At 41.2% G+C, this 14,363-nt stretch overlaps 1 protein-coding gene across 1 annotated transcript in view; it reads right to left on the bottom strand.

Annotated features, from left to right (window-relative positions):
- Positions 1 to 319: 319 nt before the first annotated feature.
- Positions 320 to 14,363, bottom strand: part of LOC128610664 (uncharacterized) — a 139,096-nt gene continuing 125,052 nt past the window's right edge. The window contains exons 7-14 of the mRNA XM_053630082.1: positions 11,055 to 11,311; positions 9,965 to 10,101; positions 7,548 to 7,669; positions 5,677 to 5,794; positions 4,870 to 5,178; positions 4,429 to 4,633; positions 3,842 to 4,265; positions 320 to 2,671 (exon numbers count right to left, since the gene is read on the bottom strand). Of these exons, the coding sequence (XP_053486057.1) occupies positions 1,712 to 2,671; positions 3,842 to 4,265; positions 4,429 to 4,633; positions 4,870 to 5,178; positions 5,677 to 5,794; positions 7,548 to 7,669; positions 9,965 to 10,101; positions 11,055 to 11,311 (2,532 nt within the window). The 3' untranslated portion in view covers positions 320 to 1,711. The remainder of the gene's footprint in view (positions 2,672 to 3,841; positions 4,266 to 4,428; positions 4,634 to 4,869; positions 5,179 to 5,676; positions 5,795 to 7,547; positions 7,670 to 9,964; positions 10,102 to 11,054; positions 11,312 to 14,363) is intronic.

Below are 14,363 nucleotides of genomic sequence, written 5' to 3'. Positions count from 1 at the left end.
TCATTAAAACGAAAATATTGGAGGTGTTTCTTTAAAATATTCTTACTAGGTAATGCTATGGTAACTTGTATTCTGTTACAGCGCAACCCTGTGTGTGTGTGTGTGTGTGTGTGTGTGTGTGTGTGTGTGTATTCACTCTTGTATAGAATATGGAAAAATGGCTACATCCACGTGTCCATCTTCAGATGATTTGTTGAAATTCTGTACATTTGATGGCATTCAAAACATCCACAGACACTCATTGATTGTGTGGCAACCTATTTCTGACTTCGGCATAGTCAGGTGGATCAGTTCTGGATTCCAGTTAGGTTTGATGCACCCTACAGTAGAGTTAATCCAGACAAGTCCACTCGGTTCAGTTTATTCCTCTGCAGGTATTTTCATTCCTCAGTGCTATAATCCAACATGACATTTTAATCTTTTGTCTCCTCTAGCTTTTCATGTTGTTACTCTGAATATTACAGTACTCACTCAGTACTCACTTTAAACAATGGTTTTCAATATTTATATTTACATACAATGTCATAGTATTTATACTGATTTTTTTTTTTATATGGAAAAACAACAACAGTATTGTCATATCTATTATTGAGCTTCACATATAAAAGTGCATTCCAGCTGAGACTTTGCATCCTGCTCCTGATCTCTCTTGAGTAATTGTGCCAATTAAATTCTCTGAATATTTATTTCGGTAATTGTTCCAGAATTGGTCAATACTTCTGGTAAATAATCCGCAAATCATTGCTGTAGTAAAAAGTGCTAGTAATCAATTAAAAAGTGGAAAACATGAAAATGAAGCATAACATTTTTGTACTTCCAATATTGTTTACACAAATCCGGCAAAAGAACACTGACACTGTATAACATTACACCTGTAGCCTCGTTTAAATGCATGTCAGTCATTCTTTAGGTTTCTAATATGGCAGTTGATATCCAGTTTTGCAAATTTCATGATGTGTATGCTGTACTGTAAGTCCATCTTAAATCCAAGCCAAGATGTTTTGCATTGAAAAGGCATCAAAAGAAAGTAAGACAATTGTTTTTTTTTCTTTTGAAAATGTGCATGTGTGCACAATTTTCATGATAACATTTTGCCAACACTATGAGCACAATAATTCATTCCAGCACTTCCTGTACAAACCTATATCTCTCACCTTTATGTATTCTTTTGTGTTTATCATTCGTGGTATGATAGCCTACTTTGTTTTGTCTTGGACATTGCCCCAAAAACATAATTGAAGTCACCTGCAGTCTGTCACTCTCTCTCTCTCTCATACACACAAACAAACACACACACACACACACACTCTCTCTCTCTCTCTCTCTCTCTCTCATACACACACACACACATACACACTCTCTCTATCTCTCTCTCTCTATCTGTGAATAGAAAAGGTACTATAGGGATTTTTTTCCCACGTCCAGCCTGCAACACTTAGAGAATGGTAAATAAACAAAGCGTTCTCTGTCTCTCTTTCTGTGCTCAATGTTCTGCTTTTTAACACATATTGCTTTAAATCAATCAATCACTCGCTCCGCAGCTTCCTCTCTTGCTCTATTTAGCTCACATTTGTTTTGTGTGCCTGTCCCAATTACTTTTCCTTTATATCTTTCTCTGTCTCTCTCCTTTTCCTTCTTTACCTATTACTCTAGTACTTGTTGCTGTTTACTTATCCCCCCCATACCCTTACACCATCCCCGACTCTAGCTCTCAGTCTTTGTCCTTCCTCTCATCTCCTGACAGCCCCTCTTTCTCCTGTTTGTCCTTACCATTTTGTTTCCTGGGTGTCCCTGCCTCACTCTCCTTTTCATCCTCTATCTCTTTCTCCCTTTCTTGGAAAAGTTGGGCTAGTTTGTGGAAACGTGGGCCCCACTCCTCCAGTCCACCACCCCACTCATCCTTGTTGGCCTCCTTCTCTCCTTCGCTCTCCAGGGAGCTAAGCGAGCCAGCCCGTGACCCTGTGCCTTCAAGGCCATACACTTGCACCGAGTCATACGGAGGCTGCGTTGGATCAAAGGTCACCTGTGCCAGGCGTAGCCGCAGGAACTCGCCGACTCTCAAGGCCAGGGACTGGCCACCGCCTCCTTGCATGCCTCTTCCTGCTGCTTCAGGCACTGTAGGCCAAGCTCCTCCATATCCCAGGATCCCTCCAAATGCGCCTCGACCCTGCCCAGGGTAGGGCAGCAGTTGGGGCATCATATCCCTCCTGCCCAGGCTGTAAGCTCCCACACCCACCCGTTCCCGCCAGTCAGCCACAAACCCTGTGCTCTCCGGGACGCACAGTGGAATCCCCCCTTCTGGCCTTGCTACCACAAAACTACTTCCCATCTCCAATCCTCCTTGGCTCAAGCTGCCTGTGTAGTCCTTATGCTGCTCCCCCTGCAGGACAGTGGTATAATTGCGGCTGACAGATTGCATGGCATTGTTTGCTCCATCTGTGCCATCTGTGGAGCCAGCTGCACTCTTTTTTGGTGAGAGCCCAGCACGTGAGGAGCGCCGCCCTGCCATAGGCAGAGTGGCTGAATCACACAACCAGCCACCTGAAACCCCGGGCCTGGCCAGCGAGCCTGAGCGAGTCAGCACCAGTTCCCGTGGAGCAGAATCTGACTGCACCTGTTGGGGACGGGGAGGAGCAGGAAAGTTAAAGTGGGTCAGGATGAGCTTACGCTTCTAAAGGGAGGAAGAATGGAGAGGAGAAGGAAGAAAGATTGAGATTTATTAAGATAGGGAGAGTATTAGGAAGCAGAGAGAGACAAATAGTTACTATGAACAGGTGCAAACAAATATATATTTAGAGGTGAGCAAAGAATGAAAAGTGTAGCTGTGAAAACACGATCCTTAAAGGCAGACAGTTAAAAAAGACAAGATGAGTACAGAAGCTGTAGCAGAGATTAACTGAAGAGCTTAAGAGAGCTCTGTAAATTGGAAAAGGTACAAGACATTACAAGAGAGCACACTGTCATCAATTCTACCTTCTCATTTGTTTGTATGTAAATTAATTCCATGTCCCTTCACTGTAACATTGTTGTGCAACAAAATAATACATCTCACTCAATGAAAGTATAATGTGTGCATCTTACAAACACAAACCTTTCAAAAAATCTGTTCAGTATGCAATTGTATAGTTGTAGATTTGCATACACTAGTACACTGATAATAAATGATCATATATAAAACTACTGCTTCTAATCTGGATGTAAATGAATTAAATGAAAGGAAACCTCCACCCTGAAACACGTTAAATATGTTTAAATTGAAATATATCGGATGTACTCTATTTAGCAGTTCTGGTGCTAATCTATCGCTGTGTTTTCATCGAGAAGTTCAGTGAGACGTTAGCAGTTGTGAGCCATGCTGATGTCACAAGGGGATGTTGTTAGCACATTTACAATGGCTTTTAATAGGAGACAAAAAAAAGGCATTGTACTCAAACGTAAGGGTTTCGAAAAGATGAAGACGGCTCGATGAATGATGAAAGCTTTGGAAGCTACTCTGGTTTACCACAGTGTACAGATGAGGAGGTCAGAGGCTGGACAGAATAAAGTACTAAAGTGGCTACAGATGAATTCCCACTGGTGCCAATGGCTTTGTATGTAATGCAGGAAACATAAATAGACCAATATGTGAATGAAAGAAGTTTAAACTGAAAATGTCAACTTTCATTACAAATGAACCTTTGAATGCCTTTAAATCACATTATTTATTACAGATTAATAGGCAAATTGTTTAGGGTGGATTTTCCCTTTAATTATTGACTGATGTACATTACAATACAAACAATCGGGCTGTATTATATAAAAATATATATACTGTATTATAAAAAAGGAGATGATTCTTTACCCAATTAAAATCCTGGCTCTGCTGGGTATCACTGCCTGAATCTTCCTTGGTATTATTTTTCTGTGGCGTTCCTTCTTCAGATGCAGTGGCTCCATCCTGAGATGCAGTTCCCTCTCTAGAGCTATTTCCCACCTCACTGGGCCCCATGTACAAAGCTCCTGGTTCCAGTGGCCCCACCATTGCACCTTGGTTATGGATTACCAGGGAGTGATCCGGCTGCCCACCAGAAAAGCGATATCCCAGTTCTGTCAGGCCAGGGTCGTATGGGCCCTGTGACCGCCGTAGCACAGGGAGGGTCTGGCTGCTGTAACACAAGCGACCATATAGAGGAGTCTGGTTGGGGTACTGCCCACTTTCCATAGCTCCTGCTTGGGCCCAGCTGCTGTATGTCCGTGATTTATCCTGGCCACGCTGAGAGAGGCGTCTGATGGGATATTATTGGGAAAGCAGAAACAGGTACTCTTAGCTGAAATATTGTCTTGATGTAGCGCATGTTTATATTCATGTCACTATGCTATCAACGTGCACAACTAGAGGAAAGTCTGAATAGCTTGCTGTGAGCATGAATTCAGCCTGCACTGACTCACATGTTCCTACTGTCTAGGGTTCGGTATCCCCTGCGAGCACCGTGGGGGGCGCTCTGGAGTGCTGTTATGTCAAAAGCAGCGGTGTCGGCTTCACCGCCTCCCTCGTCATCATACGTGATGATGTTCTCCCTGACGTCGTCTTCCTCTAGTGGAGAAAGCGAGTCCCTTTTTTGTCTGCGCAGGGACAGAGATAAAGCAGTGACAGCTAAAGAGAGAGAAAAGGGAAATGGAAAAGAAAAAAAAGAAAAGAAGAAGAGAATCAGTTTTTCTGTCATTTATAAAATAGAATACATACTGTCCGTAGTTTGATATATTCTTTTCAATAAAACTGCAGGGTGCTCCAGAGAGAAAATGATTCCAGCTGCCCATTAGAACAAGAAGCACTCAGACGGACACACAGATAAATGACTAGTCATTACATGATCTTTTTCATGGTCATACCCAAAAGTGTCGCCCCGCATGCTAAAATTGCCAGCAGGGCCGCTGTGCTGAGACCCGGAGAAGGCAGGGAGGAGTGCTGGGGTAGACACACAGTTTCCCTTTCCCACTCTGCATCACTCTGCTTCTCTTTCTCCCCGGCTCGTGCGCCTCCTCTCAGACAGGGACACACTGACACGGTGACTGTTGCCGTGCTAGTCAGCCCCGACGATACGTCCCTGAGGACCAGAGGAACATGGAGTGTCAGAGAGGATGTTGAAGAGCGGGAGAGCGCCTGTAAGGGCGAGACTAGGACCAGGCTTGCGGTGGGACCTGGAGAAAAACAGACAGACAAATAAACAGGAAAGGGAAAGAGGAAATGGAAAGATAGATGGTTAGATTTTTTTAAAAGTAGACTTTAAGCTCAAATGGAGCCTGATAGACATTTAATTCCACTGAAATCAGTCAAGTGAAGTTTAATTCCATTGCTACTGGGACTACATTTGTCCAGACCATTGAGTCTGAATGCTATGGAGAATGCCAGAGCAGATTCTCTCTGAGCACAGGGAGAAGATATATGTGGCAGGGAGAAGCAAAGACAAACAAAGTATCAGCGCACAAAGGAGCCGGAGATACGAAAGGATGACAGGTGAAGCAGAGACACAGAGGAAGACAATGCGATAGACAGAAAGGCAGAAATATATATATAGAAAGCATAAGTGCGAAAGACAAAGAGAGGAAACTGGAAAAGGATAGGGAGAGAAAGAGAAAGAAGCAGTGGGGAAGAACGGGAGAGATGGAGTATTAGACATGGCGAAAAACAATGCACACCTCCGCTCTCTCGAATGCTGAAGTTGAGTGCGGCACTGGACTCTGGAGGGATGTTGAAGTAGACTGTGCTGTCATTCCCTCCCTCGTCTCTATCAATTGCTCTCAACACCTGCACCACCTGAGAGGACGAGATAGGGGAAACGAGAGCAATTAAGCAAGCAAGCAAGCAAGCAATACACTTATAAATAAATAAGATGATGAATATGAAGATTAAAAGAGAGACAAGAGATTAGGGACATATTAAAGATACAATTCACACATTAAAGCCAGATATCAGCATTAACCTCATTAGCCTCTGCAAATAGGCAAACGAAGATGAAATAAAAACGATGATTAACTCATAGTTAAGGGTGGCCTCGTTGCTGCCTCAGAGCTCCAGGGTCCCTGGTTCGATCCTGAGTACAGGTTACTGTTTGTGCAGGGTTTTACATGATCTGTGGAGTTCTCCAGTTTCCTCTCACCTCTTAAAACATCCTGATAGGTGGACTGGGTATCCAAAACTGTCCCTAGGTGTGAATGAGAATGTGATTGTGTGTGAGGCTGCCGAGAGATAGACTGGCATCAAATCCCATCAAGGGTGCATTCATGTCTCATCCCCAATTTTCCTGGATAGGTTACTCATGAATGAATGAATGAATGAATGAATGAATGAATGAAGTACTGAGTTGTTGTGAGTACCTAGATATACACAGATACAAGTTTACCATATGCATAAAAAATATCTCTATCCAAAGAGACTCACTTAATCTAGAAATAACCATACCCCAACATCTTGCATCAAGGAGCATTCCTCACACCCCAGGGACACACTAGAAAGAAAAAACGAGTGTAATTTGGTTCAAAAGCAAGCACTGGCAGGACAGTTACGCTGTGGCAGGGGAAGCCCATTTTAGTGTGTGTGATTTCCGTAATGCATGAAGATTAAGAGACTGTCAAGTCACATTAGCAGCTCAGTACATCTTGAAGTCCATGAAATGTTCCTGCCTAGTCTGGTTCCTGCCGCAGACAGTTAGAAGTTGAAAGGAGCTCTAGGAATGAGTGCAGATTAAACGTTTGAGAAGAGACATGTGCTGAGAAAGCTGAGCAGATGGGCATGGAGACCCAATTAAAAACTAAACATGTGGGAAAATATCATGACACAGTGAGACAAGCAGCAAATCACAAACAAACAGCGGAGTAGATATTCAATTAATTTATGGATAAAAGGGTGAGAAGGCAAACACCAATGGTTGAAGAGATTTGAATAATAAAAAAACATGGTGTATGGATTAAGGGTCATATACTCAAGTCAAACCCTGCATATTCTAATAATAATAATAATAATAACAATAATAATAATAATAATAATAATAATAACAGTAATTGGATTAACAAATGTGTTATTTAACAAAGAAAAACCATCTAATAGTTGCTATTGTTAAGCTTTCTATAAGAAGACATTTATTTAACATTTATGGAAGGGGTCTCCAGAGTCAGTAAGTTATCCACCAGGGGAAAGTCTTCAGAACAGAGGACTTTGTGTGTAAGGTTTTTCCCTTCAGGAAAGGGGGGAAAAAACAGGTTTGTCATGGAAAGGCTGTTTATAGCTGCTAACTTTTCTCGTGGACAGTCCACAACATTAAAAGTAACAATAAATGGTTAAAAAGCAAAACGTGTTGTTTATTTTAAAAAACACATTTGTAATAGTTGGCAAATCGCTGTGGTACAATAGAAATAAAACACTTCAGGACATGTTGAATTGGAAACTAATCATCTTTGGGGTAGTAATAGTAACACCGCATCACAAGTTAGTAATCTAAAACCTAAATGAATATAGATGAAAATGTAAAAGATAATAGTCTGTGATTTTGTGATTTGGTGATTCAGCTCACCTGTCCAGTGGAGGTGGAGTCACACATGGCTGTCGTGTACTGTCGGTCCAGCTCCGGAGCATTGTCATTCAAGTCTAGTGTCTCTATGGCAGCCAGCACTCTGGAAACCTGGCTGGGGTTATCTGGAAAAGCAGTGTTTGTTAGCTAGTCATTTCCTGTCATGGATTCCCGATTTGCCTCACAGTTCCCATAACGAAGACTATAACGTCCTTTTGTTTTGGTTTTGGTCCCATTGATCTGTTACCTATTGTGTTCACCTGTATTGTATTAGTCCCTGATTAATTTGTTTACTTATACCTTGTTGTGATTTGCAAAGTGTAATGCTGCATCCCAATTCGTCTACCTATACTACGCACTAAGCATATGTACTCTTTTAGTGAAGAAAAATACATATTTTTGAGTGTGTAGCAGAAGAGTATGCAAGTACTGGGACATACTAACACAACATGTGATGGAAGAGAACGTTGTTGCCTAGTTACATACATTATCTCCACAATAATGCATTTCAGTTGATGCTTAACATTTAGTTTCTTACACTCAAACATTTAAGACCCTTCAGAGACGTTACACTCGTCCACCATGTTTGCAGGTTGAATTCGAAGCAAACTGTCACAAAACTCCTCCTCCCTCCCTTGTGCAAGGAGTTTTTCACAATATTAGCTGAAAAAGTGTCCATGGATCCACACTTTGAAAATCTACCAGAATTGGGAGACCATCTTGGTACCTCTGGGATACTAATTTAAACATAATATGATTTGGGACACACTAATCTCAGATACTATTTAGGATGGATAATAGGCAAATTGACATGCAGTTTAAGCCAAGTTTTCCTGAGTGCCTTGTTTCTTTCTTTTGTGTTTCCTGATTTAAGAGTATGGATTATTTTTGCTGGCCCATGCTATGGATTTTGACAATGTCTTTTGGTTTTCCCTCAATAAGATACATGCCGAGCACCCACACTTGCATCCTGCTTCCATACATTAAAACTAGCTATGACAGAGTGTGCAGAGTGTAAAGATACATAGATATCTAGAATCTCTAGATTCTCCATTCTGGGATGCAGATTCCTCTATAGAGCTATTCTTCACCTCACAGAGCCCAATGTACAAGGCTCCTGGCCCCAGTGTTACAATGTAGTGATTTGGTTGTCCAGTGGAAAATCAATCTACTAGTTCACCCAGGCCAGGGTGTAGGCACCGAATAGGCACAGGGAGAGTCTGGCTGCTATAACACAAGCAGAGAGTTTGTCTGGGGCAGAGCCAGAGTGTGACACTTTTACAAATTTAGACTTGAGTAGATCTTCGATCATTTCTCCCATTCCAGATTAATGCTTGTCATATCAAATAAATAGCTTGCGCTCGGTTGTCTTGGACAGTATAGGCCTGTCATAGACTCGGACTTAATGGATTGGTCCTGAGCCTGAGAAAGTATGCCTATAAAAGCCTTCTCACATTAACATTCAGTGCCACACGTTCGGCTTTGGATTGGACTGTATTCACATTCGCTCGCACGCACACAGACACACACACACAGACACACAGACATACAGTCTAACAACATATTATAGATTAAGGCACGCTGTAACACATCACTAGAAATAGGTTCCTTCTGCCTGAAATAATAAATCTTCACTTTTTATAAGAAAACTTTGGCAGATAAAAGAACTGGATTCTGCTCTCATTTCCAAATCCTGAGTACCTGATTCTCATCAGGTACTAAACATACAGTAGTAGTACACATTGGTGTACTGTGTATATAATTAAACTACATATTCATATTCATACATGATTTTCACATCCTGTTTTACAGCAAGAAAAAAAAACATATATTGTTTCATCATGACTTTTTCTAATTGTATGAGAACTGCTTAAAAAAATGATTAATCACATTATGGCATGTTGAGGCAGGGGACACCCTGGACGGGGTTCCAACCCATCACAGGGCACAATCATACACACACTACAATTTACACACTACGGACAATTAGGAAATGCCAATTAGCCTACAACATGTCTTTGGACTTGGGAGGAAACCAGAGTACCCGGAAACCCCCAAGGCACGGGGAGAACATGCAAACTCCACGCACGCAGGGCAGAGGCAGGAATTTCTAATCTAATTAAGAATCCATGCTGTACATAAACCTCAAGGAGGGTACCAAGTAGCTAATTTTTAAGTCATTCATCATTTTCACACCATATGGTCTACATATTGCTGTTACAGAATTATCACGAGAACCGCAATTGCTTGGAAATATATATATATAAAAAAAAAGACATGTGAAACAAGTTCTACTGCAAGTTTACTTATTTTGTGGATATATAACAATAAGTCCGCATGTTTTTGAATTTTCCTGTTATTAACTAACCCTTTGTGAAGTATTTCAGAACTGTGTGTGAGAGATGGAGGCCTGGTAATACCTCTTTGTGTGGCGATGATGGTGATATTGTGCCACTGCTCGTGCTCACGGTCCAGCTCTGTTGTCGTGGTGATAAGCCCAGTGTCTGGGGTGATGCGGAACAAAGCCTCTGGATCTGACTGAGGATCAATGGAGTACCTGAGAGAGAGAAAGAGACAGAGAGGTGAGGTAGGAGACAAGCAGGGATGGTCGACAAAGAGTAACATTGTAATACAGAGACATTAGAAGCATGAACGACAGAGTAAACCAGTGAGATACACATGCCAGATGAAAGGGTAATCAAAGATGGCCTATTGTTTGATCTGTTGTAGCTGACTGGTGTGCAAATGTTTCTGAAATTGGACAGTTGTTCTCTTAGTATTAGACAAAATGAAACAATGGAAGAACGTGAGCCAAAAGTAATGAGCCTTAAACATTACAATCCTGGAATAATCCTACATCTCACAAGCTTTCACTTTACTCCAGTCCATAGATTCTGTCTGGAATTTACTTGTGTTAAACTTGTGCACACTGGCAAAAATGTGCATGCTAGGGGAAATGCATCAAAGTAAATTAGGAGTACCCCCTCTGGAAGACCGCTGGGGATACAGCCCTATCTCTGGCTAAAAATTCAGGTCAGTGGGTGTCTGTGCTGCAGCGCTATTAAATACAAATCAGTCATGGATGACTCTGGGATAGTAGTCCAGGACAGAAACCTGAAATGGTATTTCCAAGTCCACTAAAGAGCACTTTAATGGCCTAAAATTTCTAATTAATAGATCATGGGATTCCAGATCTATTGGACCCCAAATTCACAGATGTCCCTGATTCACCTGGCTCATAGACAAACTCTTTAGGTGGTTTTGCAAAGGTAGGAGTGAGCACTGCCTCTGGGTAAAATCTGGCATTGATCGGGACATTCTGCACAGAGGTGCTAAGTTCTAAAGAGAACCAGAAGGATGAACAGAGGTTGGATAGAAATCCAGTCAGCTGCTTGGGGTCTGAGTCTCAAGGACCCAGAGAGACAACTTTTATTATAATGTTTTACAATAAAGAGAACTGAAATATGTATGGTCCTCCATGGTCCTATCCTAAGGTAGTCAGTCCCCTACCTGATGTTGCTGCTGAGTCCTGTGTCTGGGTCCACGGCACTAACCCGTCCAACGGTGCATGCCGGAGGGCAGTTCTCCGACACCTCCATATGGTACCGGGCCCGGGAGAAACGTGGCGGTTCGTCTGCATCCAGTACAGCCACTCGGATGGTGGCACGGTCCTTAAAGGGGCCACGGCGCAGGAACCGTGGGTCAACAGTTGGGTTCATCACCTCCACGGAGAAGGAATATGAGCTCCGACTCTCATAGTCAACAGTCTGCATACAAAACAGAATACAAAATGGATTTGAGGATGAACTCAGAAATATATGAAGGAATACACTCTGCTCAAAGCACTCCTTGTCTTGATTTCCCTGGTAGAACCTGGCTAGTGTGATATATCTATGTAAACTACATGGCTAGCTACAGAACATATGCAAAAATCACAGTTTTAACCAAAAATCAGTTCTCCGTAAATATTCAGAAATGTTAGGGATCACTGTCAATACTGCCCATTAGTGTCAGAATGAGGCTAAAACTATGCTATGCTCTTCGCAATCTCTGCTGCCTGGTGCTATTCTAGGACTCTCTAGGACACTCTGACAGTGGGAATAGGAGAATGAACTGTGCTAGAGGCTATTTAGGAAACTAATAGCCTGCAGGTAAAACTGAGCCTGCTTGTCCATGTCTGGATGTTCCGATACTGTCTAGAAAACAAATTGTGTGCTGGGTGACTGAGGTCTGAGGTGATTTTGTGAGCTTTCCACAGTCACTGTTACTAGTAAATGTCCTATAAACCTGTGATCACTTTTGCTGTTCTCACCACTCTCTGGAGAGATTTGCAGTTGTGGGCGGAGCAACTGCTACCCCATACAGTGATGCAACCAATCAGGATGCTCTCTATAGTACTGCGGTAGATGTTGGCGAAGATTTTAAGGGAAAAAATGGCAAACACTGTAATAATCATCTATATGGATTCTAGTAGGTTTAATGGTTTCATTTAAGAATATGGCTTTCACCCTCATTATTTAGCAGCTTATAAAATAGCACTTGATCTAGAACATCCAATTATTTACCTGTTACTATAGGAAACTATAGAGACAAAAGCTCTTCTGGAAAATGACTGCTGGCTGCTTTGCAAATTACACTAAATGTTTCCACCAAATAGGCGCCAGTTGCATGGGAGCACCAATATGTAAGATTTTTATTTTTAATTACTAAACATATATGCTAAATGGTGAGCTTCGGTAATGACAAAGCCTGTCATGTTTTGAGTCCATCAAACTGCCAGTGATTATAATAGAGTTGTTGCCTTTTAGAGTGTCCAGGATATCCAGATTTTCTTTAAAAACAACTAGAAAGTTTAAAACTCATACATTTTTTGGATCAGTTACTAGTTTCCCTTTCATTAGAATACCTGTTTGGCATCTTATAGTATAGGTACTTCAGTGGCAAGAGAGCTGATTGAAAAAGGGAAAACTTTACTCCAAAACAACTGTGCTTGCTCAGCACATTGTCGTTTCAAACAAAACTACTGAAGACAGTGTGCTGGCCTTTAAAAAAAAAAAAAAAAAAAAAAGCTGTTGTGCCTACCATGTTTTCCCCACTAAAAGGAGAATATATTGCAGCAGAGAAAGTGCTGAGACAGTGCTTTAACACAGGTAAGATATACAGCTCTAGCTATGTTTTTGCACAAGTAAATATAGCCATAATTATTATTTACATTTACCTACAGAGTAAGTATTAGCACTACTGCTGCTCCTACTGTACATATATACAGGAATTAGCTGCCATGTTGAAGTGTAAACTGCTGATAACTGTGAATTAAAGCATAACAAAATATCCTACATCCCACACAAACATTATGTCTTGTTGCTTCATTAAGATTTATGCACAATTAACTGTCAGTGCGCGATTAAAAGAAATGAATGCAAAATAATAGGTTGTGCTGGATCAAGTGCTATTTTATACAATGTGCAGCCAGAATAGTGTACAAAGAAAATCAACTTAATGCTGTAAATGGCTTAAGCAGTAAATAAGTAACCTGATTCTGAATAAGACTAACTTTCCCCAAGTTAAGTTGCCAATTCTGAATATAACCCGAGCAGAAGAATAAGGGCTGATAATCAAAATCATAGAATGTGAAATGGCCCTTAAACTAGCATGAATTTATATGCAAGTGAAAATATCTTTAACGCAGATGTTCTGATGTGTATCATATTTTGTATTCTGGGAGACATGAAAGCAGACCATCCCCGCCCCCCACCCCCTATTTAAAGTTTTATGATTTCAGTCCATGTAATGGTTATGCATAGTGGTAAAAAAATAAAAAAGAGGGTGTCTATTTAATTAATATGCTTTAATCATAAGTTCATATTATAAGAATAGTGTACATAATTGAGCCATACAGTTTTTGTCCTTTCATTATCATAAAAGCTGTGAACAAAGTAATGCTTTACAAATAGAAAGAGCCTGAGCATATCTTTCCACCGATTACAGTTTGGATGTAAGTACAGAGTTTGGACTTGCACCCGGAGTGCCCCGTGTGTGTGTGCATGTGTGTGTGTGTAAATGGCTGGCAAGGAGTGCAAGGGTTGGAGCTGATCCATTTAGGTGAATGCTATTTCGATTGCCTTGCTCCAACAAGCTGCCAACTTCCTTATACTAACTCCCAGGTTGCACTGTAGCACATGCATGCACACATATATGCACACACATGCATGCACACACACGCACGCACACACACACACACTTAGCCCAAAGTCTCCCATGGGTGTTGTGTGTTTGGCGGAACAGATGGAAGCACAGAGGGAAAATGAGCTGAATTAAACTGGCCTGACTGGACACAAATTTGGCACCTCATATCATTCCTACTGTCTGAAAACACACACGAAAACAAACACACATATAGTTGCAATGAAAATTATTCAACCCGTATTACAATTCAGGTTTATTGTCAAAATATTCAGCTGTTTGCAATGAACAAATCAAACAAAAGCAATTGAAATAGTTCAACACGACGAATGCTTCAAGTGGTTTCCCCAAATTCAACTGAAAATGCAACTTATAATGACTTCTCCAGTCTCAAAATTATTCAACCCACTGAATTTGAACCACTTGAAGCATTCATTGTGTTGAACTATTTCAATTGCTTTTGTTTGATTTGTTCATTGCAAACAGCTGAAAGTCTGTACATTTTGACAATATAACCTTATTTGTAATGGGGGTTGAATAATTTTGACTGCAACTGTACATTCACATACACGTGCATTAGGGATGTAACCAAATAAGAACACATGATTCGGAACGAACAGATCATTTGATCTAAGT

This window comes from Ictalurus furcatus, chromosome 7, assembly GCF_023375685.1.
Source record: "Ictalurus furcatus strain D&B chromosome 7, Billie_1.0, whole genome shotgun sequence".
Lineage (NCBI taxonomy): Eukaryota > Metazoa > Chordata > Actinopteri > Siluriformes > Ictaluridae > Ictalurus > Ictalurus furcatus.
Note: the sequence above shows the minus strand (reverse complement) of the source record. Positions and strands in the feature narration are given on the sequence as shown.